At 42.8% G+C, this 20,031-nt stretch overlaps 3 protein-coding genes and 1 long non-coding RNA gene across 30 annotated transcripts in view; 1 reads left to right on the top strand and 3 right to left on the bottom strand.

Moving 5' to 3' along the window:
* The window catches only part of LOC121693914 (protocadherin gamma-A2-like), a 32,705-nt gene extending 30,195 nt beyond the window's left edge, over window positions 1–2,510 (bottom strand). For all 3 annotated transcript variants that reach the window (XM_042073775.1, XM_042073776.1, XM_042073774.1), the window contains exon 1: window positions 53–2,510. In XM_042073775.1, coding sequence (XP_041929709.1) covers window positions 53–2,452 — 2,400 coding nt within the window. In that variant the 5' untranslated portion in view covers window positions 2,453–2,510. The remainder of the gene's footprint in view (window positions 1–52) is intronic.
* pcdh2g28 (protocadherin 2 gamma 28) overlaps window positions 1–5,421 on the bottom strand; it is a 197,058-nt gene extending 191,637 nt beyond the window's left edge. The window contains exon 1 of the mRNA XM_042073680.1: window positions 3,017–5,421. Coding sequence (XP_041929614.1) covers window positions 3,017–5,314 — 2,298 coding nt within the window. The 5' untranslated portion in view covers window positions 5,315–5,421. The remainder of the gene's footprint in view (window positions 1–3,016) is intronic.
* Window positions 263–3,470, top strand: LOC121693927. The gene is made up of 2 exons (XR_006025619.1): window positions 263–401; window positions 3,294–3,470. It is a non-coding gene; the product is annotated as an uncharacterized LOC121693927 (long non-coding RNA).
* Window positions 5,422–17,437: 12,016 nt separating the features above from the next.
* Window positions 17,438–20,031, bottom strand: part of LOC121693910 (protocadherin alpha-C2-like) — a 171,552-nt gene continuing 168,958 nt past the window's right edge. For all 25 annotated transcript variants that reach the window (XM_042073738.1, XM_042073739.1, XM_042073732.1 and 22 more), the window contains one exon: window positions 17,438–19,798. In XM_042073738.1, the coding sequence (XP_041929672.1) occupies window positions 19,503–19,798 (296 nt within the window). In that variant the 3' untranslated portion in view covers window positions 17,438–19,502. The remainder of the gene's footprint in view (window positions 19,799–20,031) is intronic.

The following is a 20,031-nucleotide window of genomic DNA, read 5'->3' as shown; positions in this document are numbered from 1 at the left end:
ACTCGTTTTTGGTTATGTGTAACCGTACAAAATAATTAAAAGTAAGCATTACCTGTGGACTTTCTGTTTCTTCACATGGCCCAAACAGCTCGTCTCCAAGTGAATTTTTTCTCAACGTCCGATCTGCAAGTAGTGTCCCATCATTGTAAGAACTGACGAATTTAAAGTCACTGGTGCGCGATCCTGTGGTGAGGTATGCGTCATAATTATAGCCACTGCGGAGCGTCATAGTTCCATCTACGTCTGCGTAATTCGGAGGCAGATAAGCGCTGGGAATCGCCACAGCTCCATCCAGTAACAGTCTGGGCTTTCTTCGACGACAACACCTCACGGACAAAGTAATGATGATGAAAGTCAAGAAGAAAGTAGAGACCGACACTAATGCGACAATCAAATACCAAGTGAGTTTTGAGTTGTCCTCATAAGATACGTCTTTAAGTTCAGGAACTTCAGCCAAGTTATCAGAAATTAGTAAATACACAATGCATGTCGCCGACAGAGAGGGTTGTCCGTTGTCTTTCACTGACACAACGAGGTTTTGTTTCAAGCCATCAGAATCTGAAATGTCCCTCTGCGTCCTGATCTCTCCACTATGAAGTCCAATTGTAAACAGTTTAAGATCCGAGGATTTAACAATGTGGTAAGAAAGCCACGCGTTTTGGCCAGAGTCTGAATCAACAGCAATCACTTTGGAGACCAGCGAGCCTCCTTGTGTAGCTCTTGGCACCATCTCAGTCATAAGTGAATTTCCCTCTGGAGATGGATATAATATTTGTGGATGGTTGTCATTCTCATCTATTATAAATACATTCACAGTCACATTGCTGCTAAGAGGGGGTGATCCATTATCTCTCGCCACCACGTTCACTTTTAAACTCTTGAACTGTTCATAATCAAACGATCTTACAGAATGAATGACGCCTGTATCTCCATTGATAGATAAATATGTTGCTACTGCGGGACCATTGATATCATTCGCCACAAGTGAATAAGTGACAGTTCCGTTCTGTCGCCAGTCCGGATCTATTGCTTTTACTGTACAGATGGATAAACCTGGTTTGTTATTTTCAGCTACATGGGCCCTATAAAACTGTTCCTCAAACGCAGGGGGGTTGTCGTTAACGTCAGCGACGGTGATCTGTATTTGTTTGACAGATGCCAGGGGAGGGGAGCCCTCGTCAGTGGCATGTATGGTGACATTGTACTCAGACATGAATTCACGGTCCAGACTGGCGGTGGTAACTATGGAGTAGTAATTCTGTATTGACGGTACAAGTTTAAATGGAACCGCTTGCTGGAGCGAGCAGCGGACTATGCGGTTGTTCTCTGAATCTCTGTCTTGTACATTAATTATGCCCACCTCTGTTCCTATTTCAGCGCTTTCAGGGATGGGAGTATTCAGGGATTTCAAATATATTACAGGGGCATTATCATTCACATCAGTCACTTCGATTTTTACTGTACAGTATGTTGTCAGCCCCGGCCCATCTTTAGCCTGAATTCGCAACTCATGAGTGGAGCTCTCCTCGTAATCTAAGGATCCAATCACCCTAATCTGTCCTGTCTTTTTATCCAAACCAAATAACGTTCTATCTTCAGCAGACATGTGACCGAATGCATATGTTATTTCTCCATTTGCCCCCTCGTCTACATCAGAAGCGCTCACTGACACTACAACAGTATCTATGGGTGAGTTTTCGGACAGATTAACTGTGTACACGTCTTGACTGAACACCGGAGCGTTATCATTAGCATCCAGCACTGTGATGTGTATGGCCACAGTACCCGATTTCGGTGGAGTCCCACCATCAATGGCGGTAAGAATCAGCGTCACCTCCTGCTGCTGCTCTCGGTCCAGCTCTTTATCTAAAACCAACTCGCCATATTTTCCTCCTAAATTGTTTGCATGTACATTTAAAGCAAAATAGTCATTGTTTTGTAAAGTGTAAGTCTGAACTGCGTTCTGGCCAATATCCGCATCGTGGGCTTCGTCCAGTAGGAAGGTGGCACCTTTAATAGCTGATTCCCTTATCTCCATTTTAATAGAATCATCTTCGAACCGAGGAATGTTATCATTAACATCTTGTACATGGATATTGACTCGGTGTAATTCCAAAGGATTTTCTAACACCAGTTCTTGACTTAAAAGGCAAGATGCTTTCTTTCCACAAAGACCCTCTCTGTCCATTCTTTCGGCAACAACCAACTCCCCAGTCTTCAAATTAATATCACAATAACGTTTATGCTTACTTTCAGTATCAATGCGAGCCTTCCGAAGATGCAGCTTATTTGTGTCGAGTCCTAGATCCTTCGCAATGTTCCCAATCACAGATCCGCGTTTCATCTCCTCCGGAATAGAATAGCTTACGTCTCCATAACCACAGTGCGCCATGACAAGGAAGACAAAGCAACGTAACATGAACTCCATAACAGAATATCTTCTGCGTCCCATGCTCTTCCAAAAACAAAGCCTGGTCTCCAGTGTGGCAAAAGTATTACTAAACGAGGCACACAATAAGTCACAATTTCAAGAGGTATTGCATTCTTAAGACGAAGCCAGCACTGCACCGATCAGCTATGAAAGGAAACATACGTATGTAGAGAGCACATGCCACTCTAATGGTTGTGCTGGTCAACAGCGACACACAGAGTCGGTAAAAATGAACAATATATGACCTATAAAGGTTGAGTTTAGATTTTTTGCAATATTGCTGCAATATTGGAAGCAGCAGAATAACAAACCATTCCCCAACATAAATGTACGTTTTCCAACCTGAATATGTTTCAGACAATTCAATCAAGGGCTGAACGATGTGAACAAACGCCACTACAAAAGTGATACAAGCACGCACAAAATGAAATTCTTTATGTGCCCACACACAATAAAAAGGAGTGCCCAACACTACCACTTTCACGACCAGTTTCTTGTCATAAAAGCTATATCTAAATGCAACAAAATATGGCACAAGAAAGTAAACGCACATGTGATAAGAAAATAATTATTTATTTAGCTTACCGGAGAAGAAAGTTCAGCTTCATTTCCAGGTGTATTGTGGTGGTTAAAGGCAGGTGGAGACTCGTTCAATGTCAAGTCAGCAGGTAGTGTTCCTTCATTGTAAGAGTTGACAAATTTAAAGTCACTGGTGCGAGATCCCGTGGTGAGATAAGCGTCATAACTGTAACAGCTGCGCAGAGTTCCGGTGCCGTCCACGTCTGCGTAATTTGGAGGAAGATAGGCACTTGGAATGGCTACAGGCCCGTCAAATAACAGCCTGGGTTTTCTTCTGTTACAGAATCTCAATGCCAGAGCGATGATGATGAAGGTGAGGAAGAAGGTGGTCACTGACACTAAAGCTATAATCAAGTAAAAAGTGAGTTTGGTGTCATTTCCCTCTAAAGACATGTCTTTAAACTCTGGAACTTCGGCCAAGTTATCTGATATGACTAAATAAACAGCACATGTAGCAGAACGAGGTGGTTGTCCATTGTCTCTCACAGACACGACAAGGTTTTGTTTCATGCCATCAGTGACAGAGATGTCCCTCTGCGTCCTAATCTCGCCGCTGTGCTCACCAATAACAAACAGTCCAGGGTCAGTCGATTTGACAATGCTGTATGACAGCCACGCATTTTGCCCAGAGTCAGCGTCGACCGCTATTACTTTAGACACCAGCGAGCCTGCTTGGGCAGCTTTCGGTACCAGTTCAGTCATGAGAGAGTTTCTTTCGAGGGTTGGGTATAGTATTTGTGGAGAGTTGTCATTGTCGTCCGTAATGAAGATGTTCACGGTGACGTTGCTACTAAGTGGAGGTGACCCGTTGTCTCTTGCTACGACAGTAACTTTAAAGCTCTTAAACTGCTCGTAGTCGAATGGTCTTACTGCATGAATAACACCAGTGTCACCATTGATAGAGATAAAAGAAGAGACTGAGTGGTCATTGACCTCGCCAGGTACCAGAGAATAAAACACGGTGCCATTTTGTCTCCAGTCCGGGTCTTTAGCCAGCACAGAACACAAGGATGAACCGGGTTTGTTGTTTTCGAGTATGCTGGCATGGTAATATTGTTTCTCGAATACAGGGGAGTTATCATTTACATCGCCTAATGATAACGAAAAAGTTTTGGACGAGAAGAGTGGAGGAGAGCCATCATCTGTTGCAGTTAGAGTAATATTATATTCTGGCTGAGCTTCACGATCCAACTCAGTTGTTGTCACTAGAGAAAAATGATTTTTGACAGATGGAACTAACTGTAGGGGTGCATGTTGGTCAATGGAGCACTTAATCTTGCCATTGGCTCTAGAGTCTTTATCTTGCACATAAATTATGCCAATTTCCGTGCCCGAAGGTATATTCTCAGGTACCGGGGAAAGTAATGATTTCATAACAATTAGTGGAGGATTGTCGTTCAGATCTTTAACTTCTACAACAACTTCACATGACGCAGCCTGGCCTGCACCATCTTTAGCTTTCACACGGAGCTCAAATGAAGATGACTCTTCGAAATCTATTGTGCCTTTCACTATAATAACCCCTGTTGTCGGGTCTATGCTGAATAGATTTTCAGCATTGACTGAAAGATAGCTAAATTCATAAGTTACTTCTCCGTTTGCTCCTTCGTCTGCATCGCTGGCGCTAACTTGAACGACAGGCGTATCTAAAGGGGAGTTTTCCGGGAGACTCACCTCATACACAGGCTGCGTAAACACAGGGACGTTGTCATTCGCATCGAGCACTTTTACATTTATAATCACAGATCCACTCCTCTTGGGAGACCCTCCATCATAAGCGGATAGAGTTAAAGAAAGATGGTCCTGTTTTTCCCGATCGAGCTCATTCTCAAGGACAATTTCACTGTACTTGCCTCTATCTGTGCTGCTATGAACAGCGAGTGAGAAATGTTCATTGTTCGAGAGAGTGTAGCCCTGCACAGAATTCACCCCTGCGTCTGCGTCATGTGCTTCGTCAATAGAAAAGCGTGCTCCTTTGACGACCGACTCCCTTATTTCCAAATTAATCACATCGTTCCTGAACTTTGGGGAGTTGTCATTAATATCCTGTATGTCCACTGTTATGCGGTGAAATTCTAGTGGGTTTTCAAGAAAGACATCAAAATATACCGCACACGACGGTCTCCGGTCACACAGCACCTCTCGGTCCATTCTTTCGTTCACAGTCAGCTCTCCAGTCTGCGAGTTAAGCTCACAATAGCGTTTACTACCTTCGAAATCCAGTCTCGGTTTACGAGCAGAAAGCGATTTTGTGTCAATTCCCAAATCTTGTGTAATCTTCCCGACTACGGAGCCGCGTTGCATTTCCTCCGGAATGGAATATCGAACATCGCCTTTACAACCATGGAGGATAAGGCAGACGAAGAGGACAAAGCCTGCCCACACTGACGGAGCCTTCACAGTCCACAGAGGTCTCATCTTTCAGATATCCCACTGACCAGTAAAACCAACTACAATGCCCGTCCAATTGCTAAAATGAGATTGATCCACGCATAGAGTAAGATTATGCGCATTGAAATCAATTCCCGATGCCCTGTTAGATCAAGCTGCTTGTGTCAGGCTATACCTAAGGAGGGGCATATAGAACTCTTCTAAACTTGATAAACAGCGACACATTGTGTTTTCCTATTAAACTGCAAGACGTGTTAAAAATGCACACTGCTTGTTGAAAATATATAAAATGAAAAAGTTTCATGAAAAGTGTAAACACAACGGTGAATTTGCACGCTGTATCAGTTTAGCTCATTTCAGAACCATGGACAGCAACTGTGCACTGCCGCGATTAGTCTGGAGCTGTGCCTTCTCCTCTGTGGCGTCTGGGGCTGCGGCCCTCTGTACCCAGTGTGTGGACCAGCACTCATGGTTACGTAGACTTTCGATCATGATGTTTATTAACCCTTGTGTTATCCTCAAATCTTACCGACACTCTTTATCCTTGGGGTCAATTTGACCCCAGCTAAATAAACCCTAATATTGTTACCCAGTTTTTTTGTGACAGGTACTTAACAAGAGTGTAATAACCACCATCAATAGCCCTACAAAACAATCCCACCCCCCACACCCCTTTACGAACCTTGGAACCCTGGCTTGCAATATTGCCCATCCAGTGTCAGTAGCCCAAAGGCTTGCTGTTGCTTCCCCTTTTGACTTATACAGTCCTGCCAAAATGACTTATATGTAATGTGTACTTGTTTATGTAATAATGATAATAACAATATGTTCTCATACTATTCAAATAATAATATCCACAATGTGTCAAATATTCAGGTATCCTATGTTTCATACAGCTGGGGTCAAACTGACCCCAAGGAACATCAATGTACAACATATGTGTACAGGACATTGAAAACAAATTATTGTACAAATGTCATGCTAACTCTGTTGTACCCTTCAATTGAGGAAAAGTCATGAAACATGAAGCAACAAAACCATATATTTTATGATGTTAAACGTTGCTTGGGGTCAAATTGACCCCAAGGATAACATGAGGGTTAACTTACAGTTTGTGAAGTTGATGCTTAGGTGATTAAAATACTACTTGATTTAAATGCTAAGTCACGTGGATGACTTTGCCTTATTATTCCAGTAAAATATGTACAAATGTATTGACATATATGAATATATTTATGTTCATATAAATGTACACTAGCCCTTCCAGAGTTAAAATACCAATGCTTTTCAATTGTATGTCCGAATATAGTCTTTTTTTTGTTTTTTTAAATCCCTACAGTGTATTTTTTTGTCTTATGGTATATTTGTACCACTACAAATTGTCTACATTAGCAATTATCTGTGTTAATCACTGCCGATATCATACTACCAAATTCAAAATATCTTTGTCCAAGTCCAACAAGACTCAAAAACAAAAAACAATGCCAAAATATTGGCACCAGGAGCGCCACTGTACACATTTTTGACATATGAAAGAATGTAATATTGAGCCTCAATAAAACTAGATCAACCATAATTTGAACCATCGAATCATTTCATGATTCACTATATGCAGCAACATTTTCTGTTTATTGAAGAACAATGCAATTCATGTAATTTTTATGTACTCATAAGAAGTGCATTGAAATCCATTTTTCAGTCCAGAAATGCATTCAATTTAAATATAAAATCGACATTATAACTGTATTCCAATTAATTGATTTGAGTACTAGATAGATAGATAGATACTTTATTGATCCCCAGGGGATCAACATATTCAACATATTCATTGAAATACATTGATAGCAATAATTTTAGGGTTAAAATGAATAATAATTTAATTTCAAGACTAGTTGCAGTTAGCCATGTGGCCCCTCTTGGCATTAAACAAAGACACCCTCCCCTCCCCCAATGAAATGCTAATGTACTGGTTCCAAGGGCTATCAGATCCACAAGACAAAGGATGTTACCTTGCTATAATGTATCCATTTGTCATGAAATGTAAATATATTCATGTTTGGTATCATTGTAATAGTCTCAGTACAATGATTGTAATGATTTGATTGTGAGAATGTTTGGAATATTCTATAAGTGATATTTCTGATATATAAGATATCTCTCCCCATGCTCTTCAGATAAGAATGGGTAGGTGTGAAGTAGGTGAGAGTAGGTGTGTCTGATGCCAAGTGGAGAACCAACCACGTGGGATTGTTTTGCCGCCAATTTCTTTCTTTGTTTAACCCATACAAAAGTGACTAACTTGCATTGTAAGAATTAGAACTAGATGGGGAACTGAGGAAGAGAGAGAGAGGTTGATCCAACAGAGGCCATGGCCTCTGTGCCATGGCCTAGGCTACATAGACAATAGACCATTTTTTGTACCCTCTCTGCTTGTAACAGAATAAACCTGATTCCTGAGTTTTCCTGAAGTTTGCCAGTCTAAGATTAATATTAAGTAATTATTCACCACAATTACTTTCAACATTTAAATTTATTTCTTTATGTTGACCAAAATTGCACTGCCTAATTCGGTGGAGGTAACCTACTACATTTGTAAGGGTCATTCTGTGTCAAATCAGATAGGGTCCAGCATAATGGTTGCAGCACAGTCTCATATTTTTGTAACTTTTCGTCTACATAATGTGTAGGTCCCAAAACTAACCTCTTGAAAAATAGTTTTGTTCTATTCCAATATTTTCATTTTTCACTGTTGGATTTTTTTTAATGACATTCTCAAAAATGCTTTATCTTGTTAGCCATGTTTGGGCATTAATATCTTAAGAAAGTAGTATTCCTAGCCTGACCAAATCCTTCAGGATGTATGGCAATATGGCAAGATGGTAATGAAGGCTGCTCTGTTGGTGATGTTTTTGCCCACAAAGGTTGCATTGTTGGTGATTTTGTTTTTGATGTTAAATAGGCTCAGTTGTTGATTGGTTACTGTGGGAAATCCCCTTCCTATAACACAAGAAATGTAACATCTCTCTGGTGTATATCTGAAATTTCCTAAACAAATGTAGAAACAATCCACGCATATGATGTCAAGTGGATAAAAATATTGAGGGTGCAGGGCCCATGGAGTCATCCTTCCCCCCACCATCCAGTGCTCCTGACAGGCAACAAAAAACATCATCATGGCACTAAACAGCACCCCCCTCCCCTCCAATCTAAACTATGACATTTGTCAATAACTTCTAAAGTGACTTTTTAAATAGCCCTTCAGGAAGGTCACTTCAATTTTAATTAATTGTAAACTCCAGGCACTCTGCAATCTTTCTAGAGGTCACCAATATCTGGAGGCTATACATATGGCTATACATATGCTCCAGATAGCTACAGCTATGTTGAGCCTCAGATCGTCAAATGTCACAATGCCACAATCTGATAAAGGTATCAAACATGTATACTTTTAATAATGCCAATGTTTATTCATGGGTATTGTTTGATTGATTCATTCATAAACATATATTGTAAGTTTTGTACCTGAGCCACGGAGGATGTGGTTTCTGGTGTAACCTCATAACTGCTTACATGCTCATATTGTTCAAGTGAAAGCCACTAGGCCTACTTCATCTGTCTGCAGGTTACTCTAGGCTAAACGGTACTTATTGACATGGCCAGCCTTTAATAGTTAGTTTTAGATTAAAAGAGGGTCTGACATTTAAACGTACTTCACTATTGAATACTGTGGTTTCCAATTCCAACCATTGTGTGAGGAAATCAGTGAGTTTCCTGCCGTAGCAATAGGCTACTACTACTCCTCATCTTTGGAGGAGTGAGGCAGCGGCACGCTGTGTGACACGGAGAGAACTGCAAGTGAAATCCACCCTTCGACACACCAAGAGACACACCAAGAGGATGCTCCAATCCGGAAGCAAAAGCGCAAGGACAAGCCGTCATGGTTTTAAAACTGGGTCCAAATCATCACAGTGAACACTTCAAACACGTTCTCTTGTGCCTTTAACACAATTCAGTTTAAAGGAATACCATTGAGTTTAAAGGAATAGGCGGAATCTGTGTTTTTGTCAAAACAAAAACACAGAGACAGGCGAATTCGCTTCGATGGTGTGGATGATCATTCACACAATGCGACTCCATACTCTTTTATTGATCTATACTATAGCCTAGCCTACTTTAATTAATTTAGCCTCACGTTTCAAGACAGAGGCTTGCTTGAATAGCAAAAATACGTTTTTATTTATATTTGCTGCTTAAACAAGTCTCACCTCAACACAGCTGTGGCAAATAATCAGGTTGTCCTCATTTGTCTGCCGTAGGCTACTCTCATCTGCGCCTCTGATGATGACGAAAAAGAAGACGAGGGTCCAGATCCACCACTTGGTTTGAGGTCTGTTGACTTGTTTGTAATTCCGCTGTTCTTTCCCTCTTAATCAATAAGAGCCACTGTTGCTTTCTCTCGTTCACCAATTAGCTATTCCAATGCTGATCATGTACGTAGGTTTATTTTTATAGGTCCAGGAAAGCCCAAACGACATATTCAAGTCAGTCGCGAACTCTCTTCCATCCACAATGGCCAACGACGCACGAAACATTCTAAACAACACTTTTTCAACATATTTTGTATATCTTTTCTTGTCCTGGAGGGGGTTTATTCGACAAACAGTTTGGAACTTCCATCATCCTTTACAGCATAGCCCCACTTGCACTGGTCGGGGGCGCTATAGGACAGTCTAAAAAATAATTGTATAGACTTCATCACCCAAAGACTTCTAGGTTAGATTAAGTGCAGTTTTCACAACACAACGGCCAGCGACTGTTCCTGTTACATATCTTAAGGTGACTTTCAAGAAGATAGCTGTATGGGGCAACGATCATCGTTTATATCTACAGCGTGAAGTATTTAACCTCCAACACAGTAGCCGCCTTTTCCTCCACGTTAAAAGCTGAACGAGGAATTCAAAAATGGACGACACGCTATAGCTTAATGCAATAGGTGCCAAGTATTGTCTAGTATGGGTTCAATGCATCAATAAGGTTATTAAACGCCTTACAACCCGTCGAAATCTTCTCCCTGAACATGTCTGTACAGCGTGCTTCTGTTTTGCTACGTAACACAATGCGTCTTCCCGCAGCGCATTATGGGAGCTGTGGTCTTTTAAAAATTAAGGCGTTGTCAGTTCTCTGATCTCAGAGCTCCGTGGGCTATGTAAAGTGTAAATACTCACCTTGTTTTATTTTGGCTCTAATGTCGCTTTAGCAATTAGCACAGTTTGTGGATTAGTTAAGAAATTTAAAGCAGGAATGAAACATGCTGGCTCAGTTCATGAATGGTGCACAAGTACACATTAAATGAGTCAGAGTTCTCTGCATACAGGACACGGGGGAGGATTTAAAAGCCCTTTTTTCAGATCAAAGTAATCAGATGCTAATTGTATCTTGGCCGCACCGACAGCGTTGGGAGCAGAATAATGAAGAGCCAAGAGATTCTGTAGCACCAAGGTTCATCAGATATGCTATCCAATGAACCTCAGTCTCACAGGACTGAAGTATTTGTGCCTGCCAGATGGGTGTGCCTGCATTTCATCTGTTTCTCACACACCCACACACACACTACCGCCATCACAATATTTTATTGTTTTTACCTTAAAACAATCTTCAAACTGCAATATTATGGGAGGCTACATTAGACATTTTGCATCCCCATCTTTCTTCTCCATGAGGCTACGTTTTTATTCATTTTACTCATTTTGCATTACTGCACTCATATTTCCATTGATATAACAATAATTTCTTCCATTTTCAGTACTGTAAGTGGACCTGGCAAGAACACATAGTTCAGAGGTCAGTGGTGGCTGGCAATTGAAAGGTCACTTGTCTGAATCTCTTGAAATTGTGAGCTGTACCCTCGGACAAGACACTTGATCTGTACAGTGACTGTCGCTTTCCACCCAGCTGTAAAATTGGGTGCTGGTTTCGGCTGGGAGTTACCCTGGTGTCCCATCCCAAGGGAGTTGGTGATTCATCCCCTTCACACCGTAGAAACCGGGGTGTAAGCACCAGGGCCTATTAGCGGTCACGTCCACTTGACCTCCAGATAGATAAGTCACATATTCAAGTGTTTTTGCATATTAATGGAGACTCAACTTTAAATTGGTGGAGGTGTTTGAGATATGACAACTGTTTCTTGTGCCCTCTCACCCTTGTGTTCAACCCTAAGTGTAAACTCACACAGCGAGACTTATTGTTCATGTGGAGGGTGCATCTGAAGTGCCATGTTCTTCGTAAAAAGTGTACAGAAAAATTGTTCCCCATGTCGCCATTTCTCTTATAATGTTCTAATGTTTATTATAGTGTTGCCAAGCTGCTAGAATGCTGCCCAGGGGTGCACTTGAACAACAACTACTGGCTTTTAACGCATGCACGCACGCACACACACACACACACACACACACACACACACACACACACACACACACACACTCTCTGTTATGGTCATTAACCTTTATTCATGTGTGTGTGTGTGCGAGGGTGTGTGTGTTTATTTATGTGTTCCATTTGAGGGAAAGAGAGATAGAACATGAGTTGGCTGTATATCCTGTTAAGCGCCCTACCTGTTGTTTATTCTGGTCTTGTGTCTCATCTCGTCTCTGCAGGCCTGGCTTGGCGACAGCATCTGTGGCCGTCAGCGCTCTGATTTATGGCGGGCGGTAAATGTGCCGTCGCCACGTCTTTGGCTCCTGCCCGTTTGCCAGCTCAGCAGGAAGTCGCTCGCTCTCTGCTGAGTCACTCGGCGTGGAGGTGAGAGCGACCCTGGACGCTCCCGACCATAGCGTCCACCCCTGGCCCTCCTCCCTTGAACCTTTTCCCAGGACAGTGGCGGTACAAACTGCACCTGAGTGGTGCTAGAAAGACTCCAGACCCACACAGCTCGGTGACATCTGACCACCACCACCACTGCCGCCACCCAAACAAACTAACAAACAAGACTCAGCCTGTACACAGTGATGGATGATGACAAGTGTTATGCAATAATTGATGAACGCAGTTTGTCAGTTTGAGTTTGAGATGCCCCGTCTCAGTGACACTTGATCAAAACACTGCCTCCTAACCAAAAAGGACTTCTCAGCAAAACACTGGAATACTTTTTGATGGATCTGAATGAATTATTTACTTTTGAGTCGGTTTGAGATGCCATTATTTAACCCCTTTTCTATCACTTCAATAGCTTCCAGTCAGTGTGTTGTAGATGCCCATTCTCATGAATACAGACAGATGTAGTTGCGTTAGTGATGCAACTGAGGTTTATATGTATGTTACTGATAGTCTCTTGCTGACTCATGTTCACTACATAGAACAGGTACAGAGAATCCCCCCTCCACCCACCCCTACCCTTTAACCTCACAGGCCTCTTCTCCTATGCAGTCTCTGCATCCCCCCCCCCACCCCTACCCTTTAACCTCACAGGCCTCTTCTCCTATGCAGTCTCTGCATCCCCCCCCCCACCCCTACCCTTTAACCTCACAGGCCTCTTCTCCTATGCAGTCTCTGCATCCCCCCCCCACCCCTACCCTTTAACCTCACAGGCCTCTTCTCCTATGCAGTCTCTGCATCCCCACCCCACCCCTACCCTTTAACCTCACAGGCCTCTCCTATGCAGTCTCTGCATCCCCCCCCCCACCCCTACCCTTTAACCTCACAGGCCTCTTCTCCTATGCAGTCTCTGCATCCCCCCCCCACCCCTACCCTTTAACCTCACAGGCCTCTCCTATGCAGTCTCTGCATCCCCCCCCCACCCCTACCCTTTAACCTCACAGGCCTCTTCTCCTATGCAGTCTCTGCATCCCCCCCCCACCCCTACCCTTTAACCTCACAGGCCTCTTCTCCTATGCAGTCTCTGCATCCCACACATCACTCCTGCTCTGGCTCCGTGCGCTCTGCCACAAAGCATCTCCATATTCATTAGCTGGGCCCTCTGCCTCCGCTCCTGTAGAACTATCGCTGCTGGCTAGAATCTCAGCCCATTTACTGTGTTTTGTTTATTTGGTTTAGTTCGGCCACAATGTTTGTTTACTCCCGGCTAAGCACTTAAAATGGAAGGTAATTGAGAAAGCACACAGTGCTGCGATCTCTAATAGGCACTTTGTGGACGAGTCCTCACGGACGTGGATCTGTTTGCGGGAACGAGGGGAGGGGGGAGGCACAGGAGTAACCGCAACGAGCCCATGGAGAGGGGGCGAGCTTCTAGCAGTTTCTATCTGGGACTGCAAGTCAGTGTGGCTGCAGTAGGCACTGCAGCTGCGGAGATGCGCTGTGTGTGCCTTTGAAGTTCAGGAGACTGACAAATGTTCTGGGACTACACCCTTCCCTTCTCTCCCTTTTCAACTCCACCTCCACCTCTGATTGTCTTCATCTCTTAGTTGAGCCAGAGACATGTTGCCATGGAAACCTGTCCCATCCTTTTGGTAACTATAGTAACCTCTTCCTTGATCATAACGGTGTGTAAGCTGTTTGTGATTCACTTTCCGTCATATTTCTCTTTATTTTATTTTGAAAGTTGCAACCATGATGTAAACCTTTCCACTGTGCTATGTGGCATTTCTTAGAAACTAGTTTCATGTAACAGAGAGACCGAGAGAGAGAGAGAGAGAGAGAGACAGAGAGAGAGAGAGTGAACGGGAGAGAATCTGAGAAGTGGCAACATCTCAGCTGCTGTTCAAAGGCTTGTTGAGAGAACTGAGTACTGCATACACAGCAACCAAACACAAGCAAGAGGCTCCACAGAGATGAGAGAGGCAGAGCGCGCCGGAGCACTAAAGACTGGCTGGTTAACACTCATCAGCCAGCCAGTGACGATGAAAGCCTCATTAGCAGAATAAATGAAAATTAGCATCAATAGCAGATGTCGTTTCAGATGATCAAGACTTCAGGGCACAATGACTGCTTCCAGAAATCCCTCAATGGCTTAATGATGGCTAATTATTATCATCCCCCCCCCAAAAAAAAATGAAAAAGAAAAATAAGAAAAAAAGAAAGAGAGGGAGAATTCAGTCTGGATCGATAGATGCGTGGATGGCCTGGGCTGTATCAGTGCCTCCCAGGCTTACTCATCATGTCTCTGCTGAGGCAATGTGACGGCGCCATGTCAGAGCAGAGACAGCAATTAATTCACTGAGACATGGGAGAGAAGAGAAAGAGAGAGATAAAGAAAGGAATGAATGAACGAGGGAGGGAAAGAAGGAAGAGAGAGGAAGCAGGAGAAGTAGAGGAACAATTTTACTAAGTGCTGTATTTTGTGTGTGGCCAGGAGGTCCACACTACAGAGATAAGTATTTACTTTCATTCCTTCTTCAAATCTGACAATCTGGTACTTTTGGCATGTGCTTTTGCCAGTAACTAGTTTTGATATTGGTATCATCTTCATCGTATCATGGAATATGGGTTATGGTGATATGAAGGACGGATATACACACTTTTCATCCCCCTATGACCAGTTAGTGTGACTGTCGGGAACAAGCAGTCTGCATAAAATAATGAATAACTTTTGCACACTAGCCAAATATATCAATAAAATATTTTAAAGCATTTAACAGTGTGAATTGTACCTTTGTTGGTGTTCTAATGTACACCACTTACTTTTCTGTGTATCAGAGAACACCTAGGGGAGTGGATACATTCTTGTGCTTAAAAAATGTCAATGTAGAGACTGTCAGTCACGTTCTTAAGAAAGAAAACTTTATTTATTTTTGTGATTTATAAACAAAACACAGTACCACTTTATCCATTGAAATGAAATAAAAAAGAGAGATAAATGAACTTCACTACTTCACCGTTACAGTTGATGAGCAGGTGTACAAAAAGGTTTAACAACAGATGTGCCCTGCCCCAAAGGACAGCATAGCGCCACCTACTGACCACCACCATACACTGAGAAAAAATGACAGCATGAACGCTCACTAAATACAAGCATACACTACATATACTGTATTTTACATTAGGATTTTTTTTATCGCTTTTCTTTTTTTTTCTTCAAAGAAGGGGTGAAAGAGAAGATATTCATTGTAGAGTTGTCATACATAGTAATCCCATTACAATATTACAGTGTTAGATAGATCCAGGGCTCCGAACCGGTTCAAGGAACGAAAACGAAAACCGAAAACGAACGGAATTTTATGGAATTTTACGAGGAGCAGAAACGGAAACGAAAACAAAATGGTCTTCAACTGTTCCGGAACAGAAACGTTATTCTGAAATCCACAAAACCGGTTAATAACGTTTTTTTTTCGTTCTCTATATATTTTATAAAATTTCACAAAAGCATATCCTATGTCAGGGAGACTATTTCCGGTTGTGCGAAAAACAAGCCCGCATCTACACTGTTAATGTGAGCTAACAAGCCGCTATGTAGCCAACTAGGCCTACCTATCCGTCTGCCACTTCGGATCCTAGGCCAGCTCGTAGCGTAGGCTACTGAAACTTATTTGGAAATTGTTTGTAGCCTATGCGTAATAGCCTATTTTGCCTGTCCACGCCTTGTCGTTTTAAAGTCGGGATTTGAAATGTTTGCGCAATTATAGCCTATTCTATGTAGAAGAGTTAAATTTGGGAAATTTGAGATAGGCCTTGTCAGCAACAGACAGGTTGGAAATTATAGCGCAAGCCTTTGAAGAAATCCATATGGATAAAACCAGGTAAGGAGTTTAGCACGTATCCAGAAATATTTTTGATAAGAAATTATTTATAGGCATAGGTTAGGCTTACAGTAAGTCTGTAGGCTATGGGATGGATTGCCCATCTGAATGTTTTTGGATGCCGCCTGTGATTTATTATTTTTGGGCATAGCTACGGTATAGGCTAAATCAAGGGGAAATAATGAGTACGTCTATTCTAAGGTAAAGTTCACAAAAATAGACTTGATAGGCCCGCCAAACACTGCCGGAACTTTAAGAACGAACGATATTTTGCGTTCCGAACCGGTTCAGGACCGATATGTTGGTGGCGGAACGCATGCAAGAACGAAAACGTTAAACATAGGCCTACCTGAACCGTTCGGAACGGAACGTTTGAAAAATAATTTCGTTTTCAAGCCCTGGATAGATCATTATGTCAAAGCCAGACACAACATTTTTTTTTTTTCATTTACATGTTTTTTTTGATCATTAGTCATCAAAAATAAACAAAAAGATGAAAATAAAAGAGGAAAAAGTATGCTCGAGGGCATCACACTATAGCATGTACAAATATCTAGAAGGTTAGTTTAACGTCATAGAACTCCACCGTGAGTGGGTGCAGAGGGTGTCAGATGCAGATGCTTGGCAGAGACGGTACGTACACAAATCTCTTGTGCGAGTGATGAACATAAAGATCATAACAAAAATAATAGAAATCATAGCCATCTATGTCTATATTCATATATATCTCTATATAGTATGTGATTTTTTCTTCTTCTGATTAGTACATGCAGCAGTCGACAAATGTTGGGACGTCAACATTTTGAGCTATGAGATTTGGTGGGGGTGTGGCTACAGATTAGACAGGTGGGGCAAGGGAGCCAATAGCAGCGGAGCTGAAGCATGTTTCTGCCTTTTGATTGGATTACTAATTTCTTACAATACGGTGAATGGGAACAGTGGTGATACAGAAGCTCTTCTAACACACATAGAGACTTCAGGTTTGGCTTTTTGGAAAAGCTGGTTCATGTTTGCGTAGCCAATTCATACATTTACATTCTTATCTCAAATAGACCTCAGTTAAAAAAGGATCAGTGTGCATTTGTTTAGAGTATGGCTTCAGCTGCATTGGAAATAGATATAATTTGAAAGGTTTGAGGACAGAGGCAGGAGTTTTTGCAACCCCAGCGTCCCCACTGTCACCTCCGTCACGCCTGACCCTTGACGTCTGTCTCGTTTCCTCTCCTCTCTTTGGACGTGGTGATGACCAGCGCAAGCGTGTGAGCAGAGACGCGCACGGTTTTCAAAACACAGACCTGGCAATCACTGGTTTTCGAAAAAGCTCACAAACAAAGAGAAAGCACTGGACTGTATTTTGTGTTTTTTTGTTGTTGTTTTGTTTTGTTTTGTTTTCCAAACACATACCGTACAGATCTTAAAAGAGTCCACCCGGACCACCTCTGGGTCGAAACACAGGCCTTTTTGCTTTGAGCATTACTCCATGCTACAGGTTGAGCACACCACAATGTCCAGAAGAAACACACCCAGCTACCCAGAGGGGGGGACAGTGACCAGTGCCCTGGTCAGTGAGAGAGAGAGAGTGAGAGACAGAGACAGTGTTTGGTGTCCTGAAAGAGGAGGACATCCTAAAGATCACTTAAAGCTTGAGGAAAAATAGAGACAAAAGCAAAACAAGAGAAAAAGAGCGAGCATAAGAAAGCACGGCCCTTGACTGCTAAAGCTCAAACTGAAAAAAAAAAAAAAAAAAACACACACAAACAAACAAACAAAAATGGAACCAATATACCCTGGTATGAAGGAGCAAAGTCATTTGTAAGATTCAGTGAGGGTCCTTTTGTGTGCATGTGTGTGTTGATGTAAGTGTGTGTGTGTGTGTGTGTGTGTGTGTGTGTATGTGTGTAGGATGGTGGGGTACTGTCAGTTCACTCAGTGATGAGCTGAGAAAGCAGGCACAAATCCAGGGTAAGGGGGGTACGGGCAAAGTCTACAAGCATCGGGAAGGCGCTACCAAACATTCACAGCATAAGCTTCAAGCTTTCACTAAGAAGGGAGAGAGGGGGAATGGGTAGGAGAGGGTTAACTTCTTTTTTTTAGTTTTTTTTTTAAAGAAAAACATTCCTAGTGCTCTAAAACGACTCCCAACAACTTCAATCGTAGAACAAAACTTTCCAACACAAGCTTTAATCTGCTTGTTAGAACACACTGGGGAACCGAGGCTGTTTTTCCCCGCTGTTCCTCCCTTCTCTATGATTCAACCCAGTTCTACTCTCCAGAGGTTTGCTTGTAATAAAAATCAGTAATGCAAGGGAGGCGAGTGTGCTGCTAGCCCTGCGAACGCGTGGAGGAGAGGGGGCCTAGCTGACCCCAGCACTAGGGGGTGGGGATGGGGGTAGTAACTGGACTTTGGACCCTGCTCTTTCGTTTGTGAGGGAAAGGGAGAATACACATTTCCATAATACACATTTACAGAGCCTTGGAGAGAGTGTGCTGATAAGGTCAACAACAAAAAAGAAAAACAACGTAAAAAAGTGCTGGCATTCCGTCGTTCGGCTGAAATATATATTTTTGCTTTTTTTTCCCTATTCGGTTAGATGGTCTACTTGCTTTTTCTCTCTCCAGGACTTTTTTTTTTTAAATAATCGGGTGTCCTTTCGTGATCTGAACAAGGGTCCATTTTGTTTCCATCCGGAGAACACTGACAGAGTAAAACAAGCAGAAGCGGTGGCCGTGTCACTTTGCTTTACATACAGACGGCGGCCATCTTGTGACCAACATATTTACAAGAGCATGTGTCCTACTGCCTAATAACATGCATTTCACCCAGGAGCTTTCTGACTTGCCTCCTGTATTTATTTTTTGCTTTCTCTTTCTCAGAACACAGCTTTCTATATCAACTCAGGAGAGCCACATGAGCTTGTTTTGTTGTTGTTGTTGTTGTTGTTGATGTTCTTGTTTTACGTTTGCTTTCCATGCCTGGAAAGATTATACGAGTAGGACCAAGTAAGACAGAGGTGCCAACATGAGCCAAGGAGGCAGATCAGGATGGTGGGCAGGGGGCAATGCCACCCCTTAACTCTCAGGCACACAGGCGATAGAGGAGAATTAATCTCAGAAGGCGTGACTGATTAAAACCCTCTACAGTTGACTAGGGATGAGGAGAATCAATTTAAGGCCAAATCTTCAGTATTTAATGTGGGGAAATCAGTTGGAGCCATGAAACACGTGGGCACACGACTAGCATGCCGGTGGTTGTGGATGTTTTTCTCTCTCTCTCTCTCTCTCTCTCTCTTTGGATGTTGTTTGTGCCATCCTGTTGGCTTATCTATCTATCATTGGTGTTGGCACCTCTGTCTTACGAGTCTCAAAAACATCTATCCCTCCTCTATCCCTCCTCTATCCCTCGCTCCACTCCTCTACTCGTCGTCGTCTTTCCCTTTCTCCCGCTTGTCCTTCTTCTCCTTCTTCTTCTTCTTCTTCTTCTTGGCCTCCTCCTTCTTGCCGAAGGTGATGAAGTCGCTCTTGTCGTCGCCCTCCTGGCCCTGGCGGATGGAGATGATGGCCGGCGAGCCCGGGATGATGAAGGCCTCCGGCGGCATCTCGCCCGGCTTCAGGTGCTGCGGCCCGGGGGGGCCTCCGTAGCGGAAGTGCCAGCTGTTGGAGTCCACGCCGGCGCCCATGGGCGGAGACACCTCTCCACCCTCAACTCCGTCTGATGGAGAGAGAGAGTGAGAGAGAGAGAAAGAGAGAGAAAGAGAGAGAGAGAGAGAGAGAGAGACTGTCAACACCATTTTCATCATCTATATCAATAAAGGCCACTGCCGTCCACCCTCTGTTTCTTTAAGGGAGACAGAGTGGGGATTATAGTTATAAAGCACTGTGAGAATCAATGATAGTTGGATCCAGCAGCAATCTCACAGCAGATATGAGACATATTGAATGCAT

Source organism: Alosa sapidissima, chromosome 20 (assembly GCF_018492685.1).
Source record: "Alosa sapidissima isolate fAloSap1 chromosome 20, fAloSap1.pri, whole genome shotgun sequence".
Taxonomy (NCBI): Eukaryota; Metazoa; Chordata; class Actinopteri; order Clupeiformes; family Clupeidae; genus Alosa; species Alosa sapidissima.
This window is presented reverse-complemented; position numbering and strand designations above follow the sequence as displayed.